General features: G+C 42.3%; 1 protein-coding gene and 1 non-coding gene across 3 annotated transcripts in view; one reads left to right on the top strand and one right to left on the bottom strand.

Moving 5' to 3' along the window:
* The first annotated feature begins 6851 nt into the window (after positions 1-6851).
* LOC114626024 lies at positions 6852-6980 on the top strand. Its single transcript, XR_003712167.1, has one exon. It is a non-coding gene; the product is annotated as a small nucleolar RNA SNORA17 (small nucleolar RNA).
* Positions 6981-9647: 2667 nt separating this feature from the next.
* The window catches only part of Mtap (methylthioadenosine phosphorylase), a 40971-nt gene continuing 26816 nt past the window's right edge, over positions 9648-23802 (bottom strand). For both annotated transcript variants that reach the window (XM_028773350.1, XM_028773349.1), the window contains 4 exons: positions 17918-18020; positions 16803-17042; positions 12843-12965; positions 9648-10408 (listed from right to left, as the gene is read on the bottom strand). In XM_028773350.1, coding sequence (XP_028629183.1) covers positions 10370-10408; positions 12843-12965; positions 16803-17042; positions 17918-18020 — 505 coding nt within the window. In that variant the 3' untranslated portion in view covers positions 9648-10369. The remainder of the gene's footprint in view (positions 10409-12842; positions 12966-16802; positions 17043-17917; positions 18021-23802) is intronic.

The raw sequence follows: 23802 nt of genomic DNA on the forward strand, positions 1-23802 counted from the left end.
TCTCTCTCTCTCTCTCTCTCTCTCTCTCTCTCTCTCTCTCTCTCTCTGTGTGTGTGTGTGTGTGTGTGTGACATAGATGTCTCATTTAGGGCCAAGCATTCCAGTCTCTTAGGCTCCACACCTGACCTGTTGTGAGTCTCTGCTAACTGCCACCTACTGCAAGAAGCTTCTCTGATGAGGGCAGAGAGATGCACTAAGCTATAGCTATAATAGTAAGTTTAATTAATAGTTTGTCTGCTAAACAGAATGATAGTAAGTTCTCTCTAGGGCCTAGAAATTGACTCTACAGATTCATGGCCCTGACAGTGGTACTGTAGTGCCAGGGAAATGTTAGTAGTCCCCCCCAAAAACAGACAGGAGCCAATCTGATGCAACTCACAGCAGGGTCTTTATTCTATTTGAGCTGCCCACCCCCCACCCCCAACACACTGCTGTCATGCAGGATGGTTTTGGTGGTGGTGGAGCCCTGAATATCTATTGGAACAAGGCTTTATAGTAAGCAGCAAGCAGGGAGTATGTGTGCAAACATCTAATTAGAAAGCTACTGTGACCTTTAACATAATTGGCTGGTGCTGGGAGTCATATCATAAACTTAATTTCTGCTCTCCTCCGCATTGGTGGTCATTAGGCAAGGGGTGGGCTCATAATCTGGGGTGCAGGTCTGTTGGGGCAATAACCTGGAGACACTGGTCTTGTTGAGGGTGTAACCTGGAAACAGTGGTTTTGTTGAGTATTAGCCTAGAGACTGGAACTAGGCTCCGGTTTTGTTGGGGGGCAACTTGGAAACTAATGCTAGTTACCAGCCTGTTAGTTTACCTGAGTTCAAACTAGGTCAAGTTCTCTAAATGGAGTCTGAACTTAAAAGATTTGGCATTTCATCACTAGGTATGGTTTTGTCTTGTGGAGTAGGCATTAAATCCAGTCATAATAGCTGCTCCTATGATGTTTGTGTCATAAATCCTTGCCAGGCCAGACATTATCATAGCTGGCAGGGTTAATGGCTGGAGAAGATTGGTGATTACTTTTCTCCTCTGGCAGTGTGCAGAGCCCTTCTTGACTTTTGAAAGCTAGACGCTAGAAGTGAAACATCTAAGTCAGTTAGTACCAGATTGATTTTTCCATTTATGACTCAAGTGTGTAATATCTTTAGCAACAGAATTTTATCATCCAGTTCTGAAGATGCCTGTGATGTTTGGGGGTGCATTGGTACCTTACTGGCCACCAACTCCAGGCATATTAGGAGGTATAATTAACACTAAAGATCTTTTGAAAAAAAAAACACATGGGAACTTACTAATGTAGACATTTCCTAAAATATGTACATATAAATAATTTAAGATGGCTGTGGTGGAGAAGGCCTTACTATCACCACTAGGGAGACAGAAGTAGGCTGATCTCTGAGTTTAAGGCCAGCTTGGTCTATGTGGCAAGTTCCATGCCAGCCAGGGATACATAGAGAGACTCTGTCTTAAAACAAAACAAAACAAAACAAAACCAAAACAAAAACAAAAAATCCACAAAATAATAAGGAGTTTAAATGGAGTTACCCTATAAAAGAGTAATAATGCCTCTCTTCGACATTACAAGATAACAGAGGAACATTTAAAAAGATGTTTTAGGATGTAGAAATAAAATGTAGACTTTATGAAACTATGGGTTTTTTTTTCAACAAATAAACTTCAAGGACATAAAGGAAGAATCTAGATTGATAAAAATCATGAAACACATGTCAGCCAATTGAAATTTGTGAGATTTAATTAGATCGAAGGGGTGCTGGGTATTGAATTCAGGGTTTTGGGAATGTCACACAAGCAATATTATCATTGACCTACATGTCCAGTCCTTAAATTGGGTCTTTCTGTTGTTTGTTGTTTTAAGACAGGGTCTCTCCATGTAGTTCAAGCTGAACTTAAAATATGTAGCTCAAGCTGGCTTTGAACTCAAGTCCTGCTTCAGCTTTATGACTGCTCGTCTTCCAAGAATGTGCCCTTCTTTGGATCTGGTTTCAAATAAACAATGTGTAAAATTTGCATTTATAACACAATTGGATTTTTTCAATCGTTTCCATTTGCTGAGACTAAGGCATTTTTCTTCATATTTCTATGGCAGTGTTCCTATGACTAAAATGTATCCTTTAGAAGTAGCATTGAAATCCTCAGAGACACAACACATAAAATTCCTCAAATTAATATGGGAAGTGGGGAGTGGGTGGGATTATAGGAGAGACAGATTATGAAGTGATGATTTTTTAAATAGAGTAATAACTGGAAGATGTCTCTGCCTGACGACCTGAGTTCAAGCCCTGGGACCCACATGGTAGAAAGAAAATCCACTCCTGAAAGTTGTCCTGACTTTCACATGTGCTCCATGGTGCATGCCTCCCTTCCCCCAAAACATATTAATAAATGTAACAAATCGTATAATGTATTAGTGTCTCAGTTACTCTTCTATTGCTGTGATAAAACCATGACCAAAAGCAACTTGGGGAGAAAAGGGTTTATTTCTTGTTACAATTTCTTCACTAAGGGAAGTCAAGGCAGGAAGGGAAGAAGAATCCAAGGAAAAGTGCTGCATACTGGCTTGAATCTCTACCTTAGACAATTTACCCAGGGATGGACCATCCACATGGTATGGTGGTTTGAATATGCTTGGTCCAGGGAGTGGTAATATTAAGAGGTATGGCCTTGTTGGAGGAAGTGTGTCACTGTTGAGGTGTGCTTTGAAACCCTTCTCCTAGCTGTCTGGAATCCAGTCTTTTCTTGTTTGCCTTCAGAATAAGATGTAGAACTCTTGGCTCCTCTAGTGCCATGCCTGCCTGGACTCTGCCATGCTTCCCACCATGATAATGGACTGAACCTCTGAACCTGGAAGCCAGCCCCAATTAAATGTTGTCCCAATATAAGTTACCTTGGTCATGGTGTCTCTTCATAGCAATAAAACCTTAACTAGGACATGTGGGCTGGGCTTTCCCAAATCAATCATCAGTCAAGAAAATCTACTACATACTTGCCTATAGGCCTGTCCTATGGAGGCATTTTCTCAATTGAAGTCTTTCTTCCCCAATATCTGGCTTTGTATCAAGTTGTCCAGCACAGTTGGGATTTACCATAGAATTCTTTAAATTTTTATAAATATCTGAAGTTGACCTTCGTATTATTGCTCCAGCCTTGGAATCCTGATTTTTATAGGGCCTGAGGTTACAAAGAGGGCAACTAACAATTCATCATCACACTTGGATGTGAAGCTTTACAGACTGAATAATTCTTAAAATTGGGGGTAGCTTAAAAACACTGACACACTTTTCTCTTTTTCCTCTCCAGATGAAATTAAATCCAACTTTTTGATTGTTTTATGGATTTTTAATTCTAGGGGAGGAAAAAAAGCCCTGCAACAAAATACTTAAGAAACCACTGTCTCTTTTTCAGTTCCTTGTTGAATGCTGTGAACTATGAAATGAAAATTGCGGTTCTGTCTCCATGGCTCTTCGATGTAAACTGTCAACTGACGTGGAACTTTTTTTGTTGGCTACAGAATTCATTCATTTGGGCTATTATAACAAAATACCTTACATGGGTAAATATAACAATAATGTCTTGATCATACTTCTACTTGAGAGGGAGGTCCAAAACTGCTTCATAAAATGAGGTGGTTATTATTATTACTATTATTACTACTACTACTGTTATTGCTGTGTCTTAATATGGTTGAAGGATCATGTAAGGTCCTTTGGGGTGTCTAGGGACTTCTGTTCACTCCACAATACTAGTAGGTGAGAAATTAGCTTTTTACATGTGAATTTTCAGAAGACTTATATTCTAAATGCAACAGTTGTTCTTAAGACCAAGGCATACGTCACACCATTGTAAGTGATGTCCAAAGTGGCCTTAACTTCACAGACCTGGTTTCTCCAAATTATGATACTGCAAAGAGCAGAAAGCAGTAAGTAGCTGTCAAGATAATCAAATAATTCTATTTATTTAGGTCAACCCAAAACAAAATATAAGAACCAGAAGCCTCAGTTTGTTCGTTATGGACACAAGTATATCCTTATTACTCTTTACCCTGTAGTTTGGTCAAGTTGACAAGATACAACTTGAAAAAAATAATAATAGGGCTGTAGCCATAGTAAGCTACCACCATAGGGCTGTAGTAACAGTAAGCTGCCACCATGCTCACTTGCTAACGGAACAGTCTTTTCCTTGTAGGGACATGTGAATGTTGGGGTTCGGCCTTACTATGGCACCATTATCTTTAAGAAAGTTTTATAATCCTTTTTGAATTTGTTGGTAATTTCATACATATATATGCTGGTTACTGTAATCTTTCCCCATCAATCTCTCCAATCTCCCTCTCATCCCACTCCGATCATCACCTTTGGCTCCATCCTGTAATCTCTTTCAAACGCTGTGGTTTCTTTCCTGCGCTGGGAGTCACTGAGTTTACCCAGGACCATCAGGCTCAAGGAGCTGGAAAAAATGGAATCACTTACAAAGGTGTGACATATGCCTTGGTCTTAAGAACAACTGTTGCATTTAGAATATAAGTCTTCTGAAAATTCACATTTAGGAAGCTAATTCCTCACCCAGTAGTATTGAGGAGTGGACAAAAGTCCTTAATCCTAAACAGAACATTTTATCACACATAAAGTCTGTGAGATGCTGTGTTCTAGGCATGGCATAGTCAAGGCAGTTATGGTACAGCAGCTATGGCTGCCTGCCATGGACCTACATAAGACTGCCCACCAACAGCCAATCATGAATTCATGAGAGGTCTATGGGCCTCTATGCCTCTCCACTAAAATAGTCCACAGATGAACTTTGGGGTGAAGGACCCACTGAAATATCCACCATAATCTTTTGTCATGAACTGGATCGTTACTGACAGGCAGGCAGACTCTGTTATCACTCTGGCCGTTAGACTTACGACCTGCTGAGAATCACTGATCTACAGTAATGGTTTCTACTCATTCCTTATCTTTAAATGTGTAAGAGTGATAGAAGGTAAAAGGCTAGTGCTCACTGTACACTGCACAGGTCAGCTTTTGACAGCTGTTGTATAACAGTTTGCTTTTTTCTCTAGCTTGTTGTCCAAAGTTTACCAAATAAAACATTCCTCAAATTAAAAAAAAAAAAGTATTTCTTAAATGATTATCCAAGATCAGGCCCATGAGTTAAAAAAAAAAAAAGACAAGAATAAGGTTTGTGAATTATGTGAATATTTAGTGAGAGTTTGACGGTGGAGACTTTCCCTGTGCCAAAGAGATAGTCACTATAATGAAGTGTAAGATACATGTAAAGGTCCAGTGAGATGGTTCAGTGGATAAGGGCTCTCGACGTCATGTCTGACCACCTGAGTCTGATGCCCAGAATCTACATGGTAGGAGAGAATTGACTTACACAGTTGTTCTTTGACCTCTGCACACTTGCACACACACTAAATAAATGTAATGAATATGTATACATATACTAATTTCATTCTAATAAGCAACTATGAGGACCCAAGGCAACTATGATGACCTCCAACAAGTAGAGTTTTTCTTTTTTAAAAAAAATTATTTTAAAATATAAACAATTAAGGACAGTTTTAAACACCATAGAACAGATAGTTTTAAACATCATAGATTAAAGAGGAAGAAAATTTATTGCAGGAAAAATATTATTAGGTATAAAACTCAAATCAGGCAATACATTAAATAACTCATTGTATTTTTATTGAACAATTAACACATAAGCCATTTTTTCTAGATTTTCCATTTTTCCAGTTTTTTTACTATCTAGTTGGGAGACAGCCTATGTATATGGCTTTATGTTGTGTATTATAACAAATGGTCCTTGGGTAACAGACTCTAGGTGGCCTGAAAATACCTAGGGTGGACTATTTACTTCAGGCTCGCCTAACAAGGTTCTATGGAACCAGTGATTCCAGGTGAAAATGTAAAGATGGTTGAAATACAAATAGGCCAAGCTTTCATAGACTTGCAGACTTATTTAAGAAGTACAAACAGTGCTTCTTCTGTGTTAGTTGCTGTGTAAAGAATCTAGGGATACTAAATACAACCACATGCCAATGAATAATGAAATTGGCAATTATTACAGTGTAACAATAGAATAAAGTGCTTGGGAAGTACAGAGAATGGGCTGTCAGATAGTGAGTGGATTAGATCAAGGGAAACAAAGTGGTACTGGAGGTGTCCAAATTTGAACTGGAACTGAGCAAGAGAATGGAGAATGTTATGCTTAATGTCAGTTGTCAACACTAGATGAGATCTAGAGTAACCCAGGAGATGAACTCTGGGCATGCCTGTTAAGGATTATTGTTGATTAGGTTTTCTAAAGTGGGAACATCCAACTTGAGTAGACCCAGTATGGGTGGCACCATTCCCTATGCTGGGATCCTGAACTGTATAAAAATGATAACATGAGCTAAGCATAAGCATTCATCATTTTCCGCTTCTTCATTGTAGATGCAATATGAACAGTTGCCTCAAGCCCTGGACTGCACTCTTGAACTGAGAAGCAAAATAAACCCATACTTCCTTAAGATGCTTTTGTCAAGTTATTTTATCACAGCAACAGAGGGTATTGTATATACACTAAGGTAAAACCAAAAAACAAACAAAAAACTAAGAAAGGATTTTATTCCAAAGCAAGCCAAAGAAATCAGACAACAAAGAATTGTAATGGAGGCCAAGAAGTATAGCTCCATGGTACAGTGTTAGCCTGGCACGCACAAGGCTTTGGGGTTGATATGCAGCACCACACATACACATATTGAAACGGAGAAGTGAAGCATATTTGTGTGCTGATAGAACCTAATAGAGAGTAAAATAGTTAAAACAGAAGTACAATGAGCCTGCCCCTAGAGGCACTGCAGGTGTGGCTGCTGTGTGCATGTGAGTCAGTAGGTGGTAGAGAGGAGAGGCTATGACTATGCTCAGTGTTCTGACCTATGAATATCTGAATGATCAGTATCCTAACAACCCCTGAAAAATGCAAGCCTGAGTCCACCACCAATCCAGTGCCAAGAGGCCCCCCGGACAGAGAGCTAGTCTCTCTAACTGACCACTAGTCTAGCATGGTGCAGGCTCTGACAGGCTCCCAGGGTGAGGAGCAAACTAGAAATTAGAAGAATCCCACCTGGGACAATGGGCCCCAGGCTAGATAGAGCCCAAGATGACTTAGATACAGAGCTAGGCTGAGATGACTACCAGGCCAGCACCACGTAGGCCTGTCGGTGCAGACTATGCCTGAGATGACCCCTGCCAGGTGCCTCAGATACCTTGGGTGCCATGAAGAGGAGCGAGTAAGTGGTGGAGAAATGGAAGAGAAAGAGAAGAATGTGGGCACAATGCAAGAGAGGCAGAACTGGAGATGAGAGGATAATGAGGTACTGCCCTATGTGAGTGGTCGGTGATGCAGGTGGATGCTTCTGGTCTGGACTGCCACCTGGGGACATGTTGATGTCTGAGGGTTGTATAGAAATGGCTCCACCTGGGCATCATGGGAAAACTGACCCCATCCCTAGCCAGCTGCAGTACTCAGGAGAGCAGGCCCTGCACCTTTCCTGCATAGTGTCGTAAAGCTGATCCCAGATGGGTGGATAGGTCACTGATGAGCTGGTCCCAAGAGCATGAGTGTGGAAGAGCTGGCCCTGCAACCTGTCTTCATGACACAGGTAAGGAAGAGATGACCCCTCCCTACCACTTGCCCCTTGCTACCTAGGGCAGACAGGAGAGCTGGCCCTGCATCTCACCTGGACAATATAATAGAACTGGCTCTGGATGTGGGGGTCATAGATGAGCTGCCCTCAAGGGCCTGAATGTGAGAGAACAGGGCCTGTCTTGTCTGCTGTGCATTGTCACAGATGAAGGAGAGATGCTCTCCTCCCCTGCTGGCTCTGGAGTCATGAAAGTAGAACAGACCCTGTACCTAGAGCTGGCCCTACGGTTGAGAGAGCAGGAGAGCCAGTCCAGCCCCTCACCTGCTGCAGAACTCAGCAGAGAATGCACCTGGCCTGAGTGGCACAGTAGAGCTGCTGGCCCTGAATGGGAGAGCTGGATCTGCCCCTTGCTGGCTGTAGCATTGGATGGGCCAGCTGGCAAGAGGGAGGAGAGCTTGTCCTGGTAGTGTGGGTGCAGGAGGGCTGGTGGGCTGACCAGCTCAGATACCTCAGGCCCAGATCCAAGGCTTTGAATTGGTGCACCCCAACACATACCCCATGGATGAACTGCTGTAGTGAGTCAAGGAGCTGGTCCTACAGATCGAACACTACAGGATCTCCATTGCACAGGACAACATATATGAAATGAGTCCCAGTGAGGACCCAGTATTGCTAATGTAGCAGAAGCCAGACCAAGAACTCAATGCAATGAACATTTGTAAGCCAAGAAATGTGGACTATGGGACACACCGTGAGACACTCACAACAGTTCTGTTGGCTGAGGAGGTGGTGAGGGTGGAGGGTGGGTATGAGGTGAGGGAAGATGAATGGATTGGTGTGAATGATGAGAAATTCAACCAATTAGAACCAATAAAAAGTTGTAAAAAAAAAAAAAAGTACAGTGGACCAAGTGATGCCCTTGACTAGGTCTGACCAGACAAATTGTCTAAAGACCAACCAGACAAATGGTTTAGATAGTGGTTCTCAAAGTGGAGTTTCTATACAAACAGCAACAGCCAAGACCCAACACAAACACAGAAGTATAATCTGGTCATCTGAGAAGTCTGCACACCCATATGTATTGAAACACTACTCGGAACAGCTACACTACGGAACAGCCCACACATCCGTCAACAAATGACTGGATAAAGGATGTGGAAAGGATACAGGATGAGATTTCATTTTGTCAGGAAAGAGTGGAATTATGACATCTGTAGGATAATGGATGAAACGGACAGCATCATGTTGAACCAGACTTAGTCGCTATATGCATATTTTATCATCATAATGAAGGATTAAGGAAAAAGAAGTCTGCACATGACAATGCTAGAAAGGCCACTGAAGAAAACCATTCTCCATGTTGAAGAGAGCATTAATTTCTAAAGGCAACAAGACTGATGCCTGCTCCATGGTGACTAAGGGGAAAGAACTGTTTACACTGCAGTGAGTAAAACCAACCAAAAGCCCTGGTCAGGACTCACGAGGGAGTCTCCATGAATTGCTAATAGCCAGAGATGGAAGCATTGCAACATGGGCCGGAGGTTACAACTGCACTTATCCAGGGCCTCAACAATGCTGGAGCAGAGTTCATTTATTGCTTACAATCAACAGCTTATTATTTATCTTGAAGTCAATTTCAGACAAGCACACTCACTTTACAGACCCTTTACAAGAGCTGGAGGGCACCTGTAACAACAGTAACTTGAAAACACAAAAAGTTAGGCTTCTGCTTTCTTTTTTGAAACAAAGGAAAACAGTGCTAACTGATTATGTGTCAATTCTTAAATAAGGAGTAAAAACAAATAGTAACTTAAAAAAATGCCCGATACACTGTACTGAGTCATACTGGCTTAATCCATGAAGCAGTCTTGACTTTTTATACATGTTAGCACTAAACTCCTGCCTTGGCTTTCTCAGTTACAATAGTAGTAGCTGTGTGGTGACTCAGGATCTTTCTTAAGCAAAGATGTAAGCTCCTCACACAGCACTTTTCTTTATTTCTTTATTTGGGGAAGGGGGTTATTTGGCTTATATATCTTGAATCACATACATAGGACATTTACAATATTGTCATCTTTGCTTCACCACCAAAGGAGTCTCAGAGTTCTCTAAGTCCATTTTAACTTTTACAACTTTATTATTTGATTATACATAAAAGTAGAGGTAAAGATTGATCATTTCTTTGTGAGGAAACATGAATACGACTTGACTGCTCCATAGCCTAGGTGTAACGGAAACACAGCACACCTAATTTTTTTGATATTTCAGAGTTTTGATTATTTTACTAAGACAGGTAATATCCTTCTTTACACATGATTCTTTGAGTGATTCTCCCATAACTTCTTCAAGAGAAACTCCTAGAACACCAATACGCAGAAAACACGGTGCCAGCTTACAAACACACGGTCCCATCTCGGGCTTGTATTGGCTCCTTAGCAGTGTAGGGAAGTGGATGTTCTCACCCGTCTTCCTTGCTGTCAGTTTCATCGGGAGAAATGAGACAGATGTGCTCGCTGGCTTGGTTCCCTTACATTTCAGCAGGCTGTCTGCTTTCCTTCTGGGTTCCAGAGAAGTCGGGATTTTGGTTGTGTCTCTAACAGTGTCTCTCTTTCCAGGCAAAGGCATGAAGGCTGCGGATCTTTCCCATTTGTGTTTAAGCAAAATCCCCCAAAGACTAGCAGCAGAGTCTTCTTGCGTCAGCCATGCTGTTTTAATGTCTTGGTGGTAAAACGGAAGACTGGGCCATGTTCTGAAAGGGAAAAAATGAGCAGAGATGACAGGCAGCAGACAGCATAACGACCCCAGCACTTCTGTGAAAAGCAACACCAGCAGCAACAGCAACAACAACAACAATAACAGACTTAAAAAGCGAAAACAAAACAACAGAATCCTTGAGATGTTGTGAATTATAGGAAGGTCTCATGGGACACATATTTATCAAAACTTTTCAGATACTTTCCACATTAATCAAAATTTAAAAAACACTAATTAGGGCAGGTGAAATGGTTTACGGAGTAAAGGTACTTGCCACGAAGCCTGACACTTGGGCTCAATTACTGGAACCCATACGGTGGAAAGAGAATCAAACCCTACAAGCTGCCCTCTAACTTTCAACACACTCACCATGGCACACACATGTCTATAAACACACATATACACACACACGCACAGAAATTAAAAATGTAGCTAAGGAGAACCACTAACCATACGTGGGACCTTAGGAACAACTTTGATTTCTTATTTGTCCTTTCCTTCTGTAACAACTGTGGTTAGCAGTGCTCATCTCTGGGGACTGTTGTGAAAATCACACATGTTCCTCCACAGTCTTTCAGCTTAATTATAGCCCTTTTGGCTTCTACCCCTTATCCTGTATCATGGTAAAGTCACTGAAGTTTTAATGTGCCTCAATCAGCAACACAATGGGATCTTCACGATCCCAGGGGATCTCTGGGTATTGTCCTACAATTTGTTTCTGGAGATAAGATTTCACTATGTCACCCCAGCTGACCTGAAATTCACTCTGTAGACCAGGCTGTCTCAGAACTCACAGAGATCTACCTGCCTCTGTCTCCCAACTGCAGGCATTAAAGGCGTGTGCTGCCATACCCTGCACCTGAGTTCTGTTCTAACCTGGAGCTTGGCACAGTGGGCTGATTGGTGTTTGTGGAATGAACTAGTGAGTGAAGGACTGATATATATTTCATAACATACATTTCAGTGCCTAGATGATTCAGAGTAAAAATTATTAGCCCCATGTTCCTTATCATTCCAGAGCAGAGGTCACAACACTCAAGCTTGTCTAAAAGACAATTCTTCAACCTCCAATTTTTTATTTCATTTGAAATCTGATGAATGCTACACTAAATAATTCCCTTTAAAGTGAATATTTATATGACCACACAACATCAGCTTCAAAAGGATCGCTGATTTGTACCATCTCAACATGTCTTTTAAGGAACTGACTTGGAACGTGGAATGGCGGTGAGCACAAGGTTATCAGGAAGACCAAAAGTTCGCAACTGGATGATCGTATCTTATGAGTCTGAAACTGACTTGAAACACAGTGAGCCATAGTTCCGGCAAACGAAGTTTTGAGTGGCTTGAGTATATCTGTTTGAAACTGTTCTGTTCAAACCACTGTTTTGTAATTCGAAGACTTTTTATCTCCTGTGGACCCCCCAACCACCCACCTCCCCAGGTGCATCTTAGCTGCCATAGAACCCTTCATGGGAGGGAAATTATGCACTCATTAAGTAAATATATATCTCCTAGATATCTGGTGCTGAAACCAGTGGGGGTATCTCCTCGCAGGGAAGACATTATATTACAACATTCCTGGCCTTCCCCGTCCTACAGGCTGAGACCATGGTCACAGTGCCTGTTTGTATCAGCTCACAGGTGCTGCTCTCCAACTTCAGGCTGGCTCTACGTTGGCTGTGCTGTGGCAGTCCACGTGAGACAGAAAACAGTATTAATCATTTACTACTTTACAACGGGCTCACTATGCTAACCGTGCGGCTCACTCCTGTGGGAGGTGCTAATTCAGGTAGGGGTAGCTTCTATCAATCTGTGGCATCCTCTCAGCGACTGTCAAAGAATCCAGGAGCACAGATAAGCTCTAGGACACCTGGAGGTACTCTCTCTTTAGGTACAAGAAAAAACTAAGGTGGAGTGACAGGGAGGCTCTTTACTCAGTCCAGTTAATCAAGTCACAAAACGGTCATTAAAATGGCACTCTCTAAGCTTACAGTCAGTTTAAATTATATCCTTAGAGCAAATACTAGAGTTGTGACTCTACCAATCTGCAACTTGTCATTTACAGATCATTAACAATTGTCTTAATTTCATGTAATACTGGCCTAACGCAGATATTTTCCTCCACTTTGTCACTGATATATCGATATCCTGGCTATAAAGGCCTGCCTACAGCCTGCATCAATCTACCAAAGAAGAAAAGGCTGAGCACACAGGAAGCTCACAGAGGAAGCTCATCAGTTGTCTGAACCAAGATGGAAGGACGATGTAAAGAATCTGGGGCACTAGATAACAAAGAAGCTTGTTGAAAAAAAAGAAATATCAGCCTGCATAAAACGCACAAGGAGATGGATCAAACGGAAAGTAAAAAACAACAGACTATAGTTAAAGCCACAGAACAGTCTGCTTACATACGTAAGGACACTTACCTTTAGGTTACGGAGCGTTTCTGACCATTCCATCGACCCTATTTGAGGTATAGTAGTGAGGAGTAAACTTTTGGCTTTATTGGCATTTTCTTTCATGGTCTTTAAAACCCCATCCACTGACACCTGGAGAAAGAAGAGCGCAGAATTTTACTAGCATCAACAACTTTTCACCGAACACTTACCCATGTCCCTATCTTGCTCTGGTGTTTGCAACCCTTCCAACGTCATCTCAAGGAATTCCTCTCTGAAGGTGTCATGAATATCAGGAGATTAATTAGGTCAGGCTGGCAGTGCTCTTGGGAAGGGGTCTGGTATTACCAGTGAGCCTCCCTTACTGTTGTGGTGTGAATGAGAATGGCCCCCTAAGCTCTTTTGTTTGAATGTTTGGTGCCCAATTGGTGGAACTGTTTGGAAGGATTAGGAGATCCTGCTGGAGGAGGTGTGCCATTGGGGAAGGGACTAAGGTCACTCTACTGCTCCAGCGCCATGCCTACCAGCCTGCTCCCATACATCCTGCCCTCTGAACCATGCGCCTCTAGTAAACTGCTTCTTCTCTAAGGTGTCTTGGTCATGGTTCTTTTCACAGCAATTTAAAAGTAACTAAGACATGAATTATATGTCATGTGAGGTTTAGTGCAGATATGACCACGAAATGGGTTCTCACCAGACTTATAGCCAGTCTTGCTCTTAGAGTTTTTCAACTTGTAGAACTATAAAAACAAGGCCTTCCTTTTGGTCTAGAAGCTACTTTTAATGGAATTTTATCATAGCTGCCTGAACAGACGAAAACAAACCTGTGCTGTAAGTCTGTTTACTCCAAATTTAATCCCCTGAGCCCAAACACTGCTCTTCATCTTAAAGCCTTTCTTCTAATGTTATTTCTGAAAAGCCCAAGAAAGTATCACAGATGTCAACCAGCAGTAGCAGCTGCCACCACCCTTCTTGGTCCATAGAAAAGTGAATTCCGGTCTACTTTGCTACACTGGGTAACTAAACAGGAGCTAAATATTCTAAAAGCACCTTTTAAGAAAAAAAAAAAAAAGAAGAAACTGTTATTTTTATGACTCAGAGTAAACGGACTGGTGGTTAACACCACAAACTACACCCAAGAGCCTAAAGAAACGAACAAACCAAGACAAACCACCTGAGAACAATAATCCCAACTCGCTTTGTGTTCCAGTCACAAGCTACCATTATGATGCTTAATTTTCCTTCTGTATCTAGATCCAGTATCCAATGCATAAGACAGAGGGACACGTGTGGAACATGAAGCTTGCAGGAACCTAGAGTGGGAGACTCAACAGGACAAGCCCTTGGTTCCACCCCTTTCCCTGTCCCTCATCCTTTTTGCTGGGAAGCAGCCCCTCACTGTGTAGCACAAGCTGCTTTCCAACCCATGATTCTCCTGCTTCTGCTTCCCAAGTGCTGCTGTTTGGGTGCATGCCAACCGTACTTGGCATCTTAAGTTTCTGTACAAGACAAAAAAACCCTACTTCTAGGATTGGGGATGTAGCTCAGTGGCAGAATGCTTACCCAAGCATATACTGAGTGCTACACTGGATCTTCAGAAGCTCATGTGTGTATTTGCATGTGTGTGCATGCACAAAGGAGTCACTTATAACATGCATGTCATTTATGATACTTAACTAGGTACTAGAAATTTGCTTGAGCATATTAAGTAATTATAGCATAATTATAATCTAATTACTTAGCTGTCTCCTGCAATGTTTCTGGATTAAGATTCTGGAGGTACCGATGAAGTGTGACTGGTTAAAGAGCGTGGCTGGGCTCACTTGTACTCATGCTATTATCTGCCTTTGTGTATGAATGAACTGCTTCACAGGGAAAAGTTGACCGTCAGGCCCAGATCCTTGCCCTGCTTTATCCTGCTTAGAGGACAGCTAAGATCCAAGGACACAATGATTCCATCTTTGTGTCTCCTCACCCTGATGGCTTCCACAAACACCATGACACGAGGAAGTCCCGGAAGTCCTGAGCGCCACAGCAGCGGAAGCTCGGCTACGGTGTGGCACACATGCAAAGGTGCAATTTCATCACCTGCAGGAGTTTCTGGCAGTCAGAAACCCACTTTATTTATTTCTACTCATGCTCATACACGTTCCCTGTTGATTCTGAACTTTGTTTCTGTTGTTGGGTTCCATTCACGATGGCCTTCCTACTGACCCTGTGTCTCACAGCAACAACCTAACCCTCACTTCAAAGTCGTGCTCAAACCTCCAAGGTTCGCTTCTGTGCATGCCCAACTCCATGGAGTTGGGTGACAGTGGTTCCATGAGACAGTACTCTCCACACCACTTGCTGCCACCTGACTCTTGCCTGCCTCCCACAAGCTCATGGATTGAACACTTCTTCCCCTCTGGGCAGCAACATTGTGAGAGACTGTTGATTCTTTAAGAGGTAGATGACAAAAATAGACTAGTTGGGGTGAACTTTGGAAGGTCATATCCAGGCCTGGAGTTCTGCACAGTGTGAACAGTTCTACCTCTCCTTCCTGACTTGGGTCCGCAATGTACAGCACAGGCTCACTTTTGAATGCTTGTTCCTCAGCCAGTGGAACCTTTAGGGCAGTGGTTCTTAACCTTCTTAATGCTATGACACCCTAGAGTATGGCTCCTTGTGTTGTAGAGACGCCAACTATAAAACTGACTCCATTGCTACTTCAGAACTGTAATCTGCTACCACTATGAACTGTAATACAAATATCTGTGTTTTCAATGGTCTAGGCAACCTGTGAAAGGGTCATTTGAATCCCCAAAGGGGTTGTGACCCACAGATTAGAACCAGTACTAGGAGGCTGGGCTAGCTGGTTGTTGCAGTTAACTAGGGCAATGGCCTTGGAAGGAAGGCTACTGCCCCATTCTTGTTCAGTCTAGCTCTCCCTGCTTCCTGGGTGTGACACTGGAGCTCCTATGGTAGCTTTCCCACAATCTGTTCTGTCAGGTTATAATGGCAAACACACACACACACATCCCACAAAGCAGAGCAACTCCTCTGCTTGTCCTGGCTTCATTTCAGAAAAAAAAAAAAAAAAAATTAAATAACTGGTTGAGTGCCACAAGGAAACTGAGGTGAGTTTAGGCCACTCTAGAACCTTGTCATGTCAGGCTGTAATTTGTTTAAAGGACAATGACACAAACGGCTGTTTGAGTGGATGCCATGTTTATGTGTGTCCTTTTTGTGGCATTATGCCTTCCCACTGACAGAAGCTAGCCATCTGCTTCCCAGCACCCATATGGCATAACAGCCTCCATTCTCTCTGTAGAGGAGTCTAGCTTGAGACTGAGTAGAAAATCAGACAGGAAGCAATGTGCTGCCAGGAAGTGATAAGAGCTAATGTTTCCCATTAATTGAAAACAGCTTCTCTAGATCATGAAGCTGGGAGGAGCTCTTAAGCTGTCAGGCCAGATACAGTTGGCCTCAAAACTCTCCTATAAATAAATACACAGCAACACCCGACTACCAGCTGTAGCGAGAATAAAGCAATAAAGCATTTGCTAAAACCAAAGGACCAGGATTCATTTGTGTTGGCCAGCAAGTACATGTGGGTGGGCAGATGACATGACTAGGTGACGCCGTATTATGTATAACTGGATGGTGAAACAGGCGCTGGGACAGTGGCCACAGTATGATGAACAGGATAGGGACTCAAGGTTTTCTTACTAGGCTTTCCTTCTCTATGAAAATAAACATAAATAGCAACAACACAAGGAAACCACACACAAAGTACATCTTTCTCTTAGTTCCTGCACTGTTGATTCTCAGATAAGGACTCCCTCACCCTCTGTGGAAGATCTTATATTCCAACAGGAACTACAGAAAATATCTAACAAAGCAAAACAATGTACAAAGGCCCTGAGACAAACCCAAAGAAAACCAATGAGATATTCTCTTGATGGCTGACGCCCACACCTCACATGACCAGAAGAGACTCCCACTTACCGCTTCTTCATGCTCCTTCCAACAATCGTAATCGGTTGCCATGGCAATGCTTGCATAACAAATTCCAGCCTCCTTAGCAAGCACCACCTCTGGAACAGTGGTCATATTGACAACATCCGCGCCCCAAGTACGGAACATAAAGCTTTCTGCTCGGGAGCTGAAACGAGGCCCCTCAATTGTGACTATCGTCCCCTTTGAATGACACCGAAGTCCAAGCTTCTTAGCTGTTTCTATGAGGACCTGGAAAGAGAAGAGCACAAATCACACAGACAGTCTAAGATTTTATCTTTCTACTTTAGCAAACTAAACACGTAGAGTAGACTTTTGCTATCATATCCTTAGGGAACCTAGATCACTAAAAGAGGCCATCTAACCCTGTACACACACATTCAGGTCCACTGCAGGCAGGAAGGGTATGCCAGGGCTTGAATCAGGACTGAGGTCTTGACTGATCACACTCACTCAGATAAGGTATCACTTGTCATACACAGATCGAAGGTCTGGCCCAGTGCCATTTTCCAGAGTATAGCTGTCTGGTCACTGCTCTTTTATATGGACTCTGGCCTTTTGGAAGAATTTTTTTTTTTTTTTTTTTTTTGGCTTGCTGCCTCTCCAAAGACATATGGCAAAATAAGAATGGTGAATGGCTCTCCTGATTTTTTTCTGTTCAGAGATCATCTTCTCTGGGCTTCCTTACTGCAAGGTTTTTTGTTTTTTGTTTTTAGACAGGGTTTCTCTGTGTGTAGTCCTGGCTGTCCTGGAACTCACTCTGTAGAGCAGGCTAGCCTCGAACTCTCGAACTCAGAGATCCGCCTGCCTCTGCCTCCCAAGTGCTGGGATTAAAGGTGTGCGCCACCACCGCCCAGCCTACTGCAAGGTTTTAAGAAACATTAGTAGCATCAGAAACAGTTGTGGGGCTGGAGAGCTGGCTCAGCAGGAGATGAGTCTGCTTAAAATAACTAATGGAGATATCCTCAGCCATGGGAAACGGCTCATCACAAAACCACTGCTTTTCAAAACCAAAGCTGACAGATGCAGAGAGATACCTACTCAGCCAACTGATTTACCTGCAGACAGCGTTCCGTTCTGATAGACCCGTAAGGGAAACTACTAACCTCTCTTGTTTTGGGGCAAAACGGTTCAGCCATTGGGATGTGGCACACTCCTCTGGCACTGCAATGACTTCCATCATAGAAGGTCTGAGACCTTAAGGATGTCCTACAAAGATAAAGTGGTGAGGTTTGTACTTCTGTCAAAGCTCTGTCTCCGTCCTCTGAGGGTGAAAAGCCTAATGTATCTAGGTCACTTCTTATCCAATAGCTGTAGATAAGTGAAGGTAATTGTCGCAGAGCATCTTCAGGTTTGAATTGGACTCTTCTAGCTCTGGGTGGATTGTCTTACCAGGAATGAAAGTGTAGCCATTGAGACTCTTAAGTCAGGACCTCAGGGAAGGCAGGTCAATCAAAGTTAATCTGAAACATTTTATCATGATGTACACAGAAGAGTAGGCTCAGTGTGCCATTTCCCAGACTCACACTAGTTCCCCAAAACTAGACTCTTCTTATTTATTAGCTTTTTCATAATTGTACATTGTACGTTTTCAATCAGACTACACCCAGGTCTCCCTAAAATCTAATACAAACACACAAACAAAAACCCAAACAAACAAACCCCAAAACCTAACTTTTTAAACAATTGCTTTGTTTCAGGTCCATACAAAGTGCTTACCCACATTTGACTGTGATGTCTTTAAAGTAAGGCTGCCTCAATCCCAGTTACGCTTTTTCAGGGCATCCTGTAAATCAGCTAGATTGCCCTGCTCCACTGGAAATCTGTCTCTCTCTCAGCTTGCTTCTACCTGTTTTAACTAGTTCTCAAGTCTTTTATTTCAAATTGTTTTGTTCTTTTGTAGATTTTTGTTTGTTTTGTTTTTTTACTAAATTCTGTTTTTGGAATCCATAAAAGACAGGCTAAAATGAACTCACTGCCACTTCTTGGAAACTTTCTGAAAAAAACTACCAACTATTTTGTGTGTGTGTGTGTGTATTGATTTTTCTAAAGTTGAACTACTGAATAACTCAGGGAAAGCCCCTAGCCCCCACCTTTTCCTGCTGAGGGGAGATGAGGCAAGGATGGGACACAGGAAAGTTGAAAGCAGAAAATCTGGTGTGGGAGTGGGGCAGAATGGAAAATTCTTTTTGTTGGTTCCATTTACACCATTGGCATAATTTGGTACTGACCCAAATCAACTATTCCTTGGGCTGGGTCATTCTTAGTGACTCTTCTTGGCATCAAAGTCCTCTCTCTTTGAGATGAAGAAGCCCCAGTGCTGTGACTCTTTTTCACATGCCCCAAGGAGAAGTCAGAGTTTACCCCAAGGCATCCAGCTGACAGCCCTAGTCTACGTCAACAGGGTTTTCCCTGGAAGACTGACCAACAAAAGGAGGCCTTGTTATCACCTCCAGATCTGCCTGCTTTTAGTTTTGATGAGTCAAGTTGTAGCAATGTCCCCATGTGCCACTAGGACTATAAAGCAGGGACACTGAGACTTCTAGTAGCTATGGTAACAGGGGTTCATGCAGGAACACCTATCTCAACAACATGTTCACTGCTTCTGTCCCCCCAGATCTCTGCCTGTGGGAAACATACCACATCTTGCTATGTTACTTGATACCTGTTGACTGGTCTTAATTTCTTCCTTCAAATGGAACACTTTACATTTTTCTTTCTTTACTTTCTTCAAGACAGGGCTTCTTGGCGTACCCTTGGCTGTCCTGGAACTCACTCTATAGACCAGGCTGGCCTTGAACTCTCGAGCTGGGAGTTAAGGCGTGTGCCATCAAAGCCCGGCTTACATGTTTCTTATTAAATGAAGGTATCTAATTACAAGTTTATAGTAAATTCTATACATTTTTCATCCTCCCATTTTCTAATAAAATATAGTACTCACTGGGCCTTGAGCCATATGACTTTGACTCCAGTACTTAGAGGCAGGTAGCTCTCTGGGAGTCCAGGCTAGCCTAGGACTTCCAGAGCTACATAGTGAGACTCTACTTAAAAAAACAAAACAAAAACCACACAAAAATAATCCACAGTGCTCATCCCTTCATTTATAGAAGCAGTAAGAGAAGTCAGTCGACCAAGGCGCCCTGGTAGCATACTAGAGACATCCGAGAGTCAGCTGCTGGTTGAGGACTCAGAACACTCGACCCCAGGGAAGAGAGAAAAAGTAGCACTAAAATCCATGCTTTTCTACCCCATGAAGACGCACCTACTCGTGGCATCTGCACCACTAACTCAAGCGTCACTGTGCTCTGTGAAATGCTTAATGGTCAACAGCTAAATCGCTATAAATAGAATATACCCATACAGGGATCATACACTGAGGAACTGTCCACACTAAATGAATCCGGACAGAGCAAGGGGTTTACAACCACAGCTGAGAAATGTCAAGGCAACCCCAAAGGAGATCCTAAAGCAAATGTGAGTCACCTGTGGGACACCTGACTTCCTCTGAGACTGTCAGAGAAACTGCCTCTTCTGGAACTCAGCACAAAACCTAGGACAATCTTGCAGACGCAGCCTTGGAGGAAAGGCTGCTAACAAAGCCGGAAAGGTCACCTCCTGATCTCAACCAAACTATCCCATCTAGATTCACAATTATAGTTCAACTGTGTAGTTCAATTGTTGTTGAGTGATATGGGCCAGAGATGTAATTCATCCTTTTGTTTCAATTAAAATCCAACCAACCAACCAACCAACCAACCAACCAACCAACCAACCAACCAACCAACCAACCGAATGTGTCTTGTACAAAGTCCTCAACACCCCAAACACCATATACATTTAAAACAAAATCCTCACAGCACCATATAAGAACAGCCTTTAGATTTCTATGCTGAAATCCTACACCTTATAAGGTCATAATATCAGGAAACTAAGACCATGAGGAACAGTCATGAGGAACAGGCACATAGCATACTCATGACTGGTTTTAGGGCCCATACAAAAGAGGACCCAGGGAACCAAGTCATTCCCTTTTTACTACATGAAGACACAGCAAGATGATGCCAAGAAGACTAGCTCTTCTCAGACACCAGATCCATTGATACCTTTTCTGGATCTTCTCAGCCTTCTGAGAAATTTCTGTTGTTTAGCACCCAAACAGTCTACACTATTTTGTTATAGCAGCTAAAATGCCCACTTGCATCCTTGCTTAAAAATGGAAACCTTCAGTGGCTGCCCCTCGATACACTCAGATGCAATTGCATCTTAATGTTACATTTGGGTTATGCCTACCACACAAGACGACTATAGGTTTATCCCCAGAACCTATGACTACTTTACATTACCCAGCAGAGGGAAACAAAGGTATCAGATGGCTTAGTATAAAGCTGACTTCAAAATAGTAAGATAATTCTGGATTAATTATCCATCATTAGTCATCATTACATGAATCCTTGAGTGTGCAAGAGGGTAGTAGATGTGTAGATGCCAGAGTGATATGAATTTTACCCTTTAGTGCTGGCTGTGGAAGGATGTGGCCCTAAGCCAAGGAGAGCAGGGCACAAAGGGTCAGGAAATGGACTCCACCTTAAGCACCACCCCTAGTGTAATATAACCTTATAACAGCTTAAAAAAAAAAAAGGCCCAGTGAGACCCATGTTAAACTACTAACCAAATAATACCAAGATGACAAATTTTGGGTTAGCCCCTAAGTTTGTAATTAATTTGTTATAGCATCAATTGGGCATGGATACACTTATTTCTGTAGTTTGTTATATGATCAACCCAGTCATGGTTTCTATAGCAGTAAAGAACTACTGCTGAAGGTTGGCTTCCTCTACCACAGTAAAGAGATTAACTTTACTCCCTATTTAAGCATGGATTTCAGGGACTATCAGGTTGTTTACTATTCACTGGCTGCTTGCTTTTGGGAAAGTCACTGTGACCTCTGAGGCTCAGAACTTCCTCTATTTAAAAGTGGGGGCAGGAGAGACAAAACCACTCACCCCGTATGGGCTAAGCAAGGGTGGAATGAAATAATATAATACAATACAATATATAATAATATAATATAATACAAGGGGCTGGCACATGGAACACTGCTGCACGTGGAACATCTGCTTTTGTACTCTCTTCTATTAACATGGGAGTCTGGCATTTTGATGGGCCACAAATCATGGAAACCTCTAAAACTGCTTGAGGCTGTCAAGCAGGGGTAGATGCTCTCCTACCCTCCTTTCTGTTGCTGTGACAAAATACTCTGACAAAAAGCAACTTAGGAGAGAAAGGGTTTTAGCTCACAATTCCAAGCTAGAGTCCATCTCTGTGGGGAAGTTACAGTGAGAGAAGCTTGAGGAAGGTGATCATATCACATCCTCATAATATGGCAGAGAGACTCCTCTCCTATTACTCAGGATCTCTGCCTAGGGAATGGGTGCGGCCCACAATTGACTAGTTCTCCTGACATTGCTTAATAATCAAGACAACCACCCACAGACACATCTACAGGCCTACCTGACCTTAATAATTCCTCATTGAGACTCTCTTTCTAAATGATTCTACATTGTGTTAAGGTGGCAGTTAAAACTGACCAGCTCAGGCACTAAAACAAAAACAGTAACGCACAAACAAAACACCTCTTTGAAAGAGTGAAGGAGACACATATGCTCACACTGCCAAGAGAAATGAGTCCAATGTAGTCAGAGAGACAACACTGGGCTCTTTTAGTCACGGCGCAGCAGAAAAACCAACCAGTAGGTTGTTTCTTAAGTAGAGACCTTTGAATTAGCTTGAAGGTGTTAGTCAATACTCTCCCTTAAAGAAATGTGAAGCTAAAAATGCACCAGAGAGAAACACTTGTTTTCTAAGAAACAAAAACATCATTTCTGAAGTAGTTTCCAAATGTGGCCTCTGTCCCTAGCAAGCCTTGGCACAAGAGTGCAAGAGTCAGTCAACTGCACGCAAGGAGATGTGCCTTTGCTCACAAGGATGGTTTCTGGGGAAGAGATTCTCCGAGTTCATTAGGATCATTCCGATCTCAGGAGTACTCCCAACTGTTTAACAATTGTAACAACAACAACAACAACAACAACAGAAAATAAACAAAGAAAGAAAAAACCTAATGGATTTTAAACCTGAATGATGAGACTGTTCAACCAAGAGGCCTTCATTATTCCTCCTTATAATCTGTTATGAGATCTTGCTAACAGTACACTAGGCAAATTAAGAACAAACATTCTTTGTTCTTGGGGACGGGGTGGAGGAGTGGTGGAGAGATGGCTCAGCAGTTAAGCTCATTTGTTGGTTACAGAAGACCTGAGTTTGGTTCCTAGCACCCACATGGTAGCTCACAACCATCTATAACTCCAGTTCTAGGAGATCCAACACATTCTTCTGACCACTGAGGGCAGACATCCACAGATGCAGTACACACACATACACACAGGCAAAGTTCATACCTATAAAATAAATACAATAAATAATTCTTAAAAAAAAAACTTCACCCCCACCCTCCAGTACAAAAAAAAAAATCACAAAAATCTTAACTCTGATGGGGATAGAGGAACAGATCTGACATCATTCCCTTAAGGGTTAGGATTTCAACAAAAAATCTGAGGGTCATAAAAGACTTCAGACCTCAGCAATGAGCCTCAAGGCTCTGAAAGAGACAGTGATAGAACCTCAGTCTATGCATCTGTAAAAGCGGACAATAGCATTTACTAATGCTGTTATTGGTTCCTAAGTGTCCCAACTTGTTCCAGGTCGATGTGATTTTATTTGTTTACCTAGGAAACAATAGCCACACATAGGTATACTAAGTGCAGGAAAGGTACCACTGTGTGCTTTTATGCTTAGGATTGGGAACTGTAAATGGGAAAAAGTTGGCTGGAAAGGCTTTAGCATTTTAAATTCCACTAATGAGTCAGATGACCCTTTTTAAAATGTCCATTTCAAACAGCAATAGTTATATTTAAGAAATCACCAGGTCCTAAGC

This window comes from Grammomys surdaster, unplaced genomic scaffold, assembly GCF_004785775.1.
Source record: "Grammomys surdaster isolate TR1022 unplaced genomic scaffold, NIH_TR_1.0 225, whole genome shotgun sequence".
NCBI classification, from domain to species: domain Eukaryota; kingdom Metazoa; phylum Chordata; class Mammalia; order Rodentia; family Muridae; genus Grammomys; species Grammomys surdaster.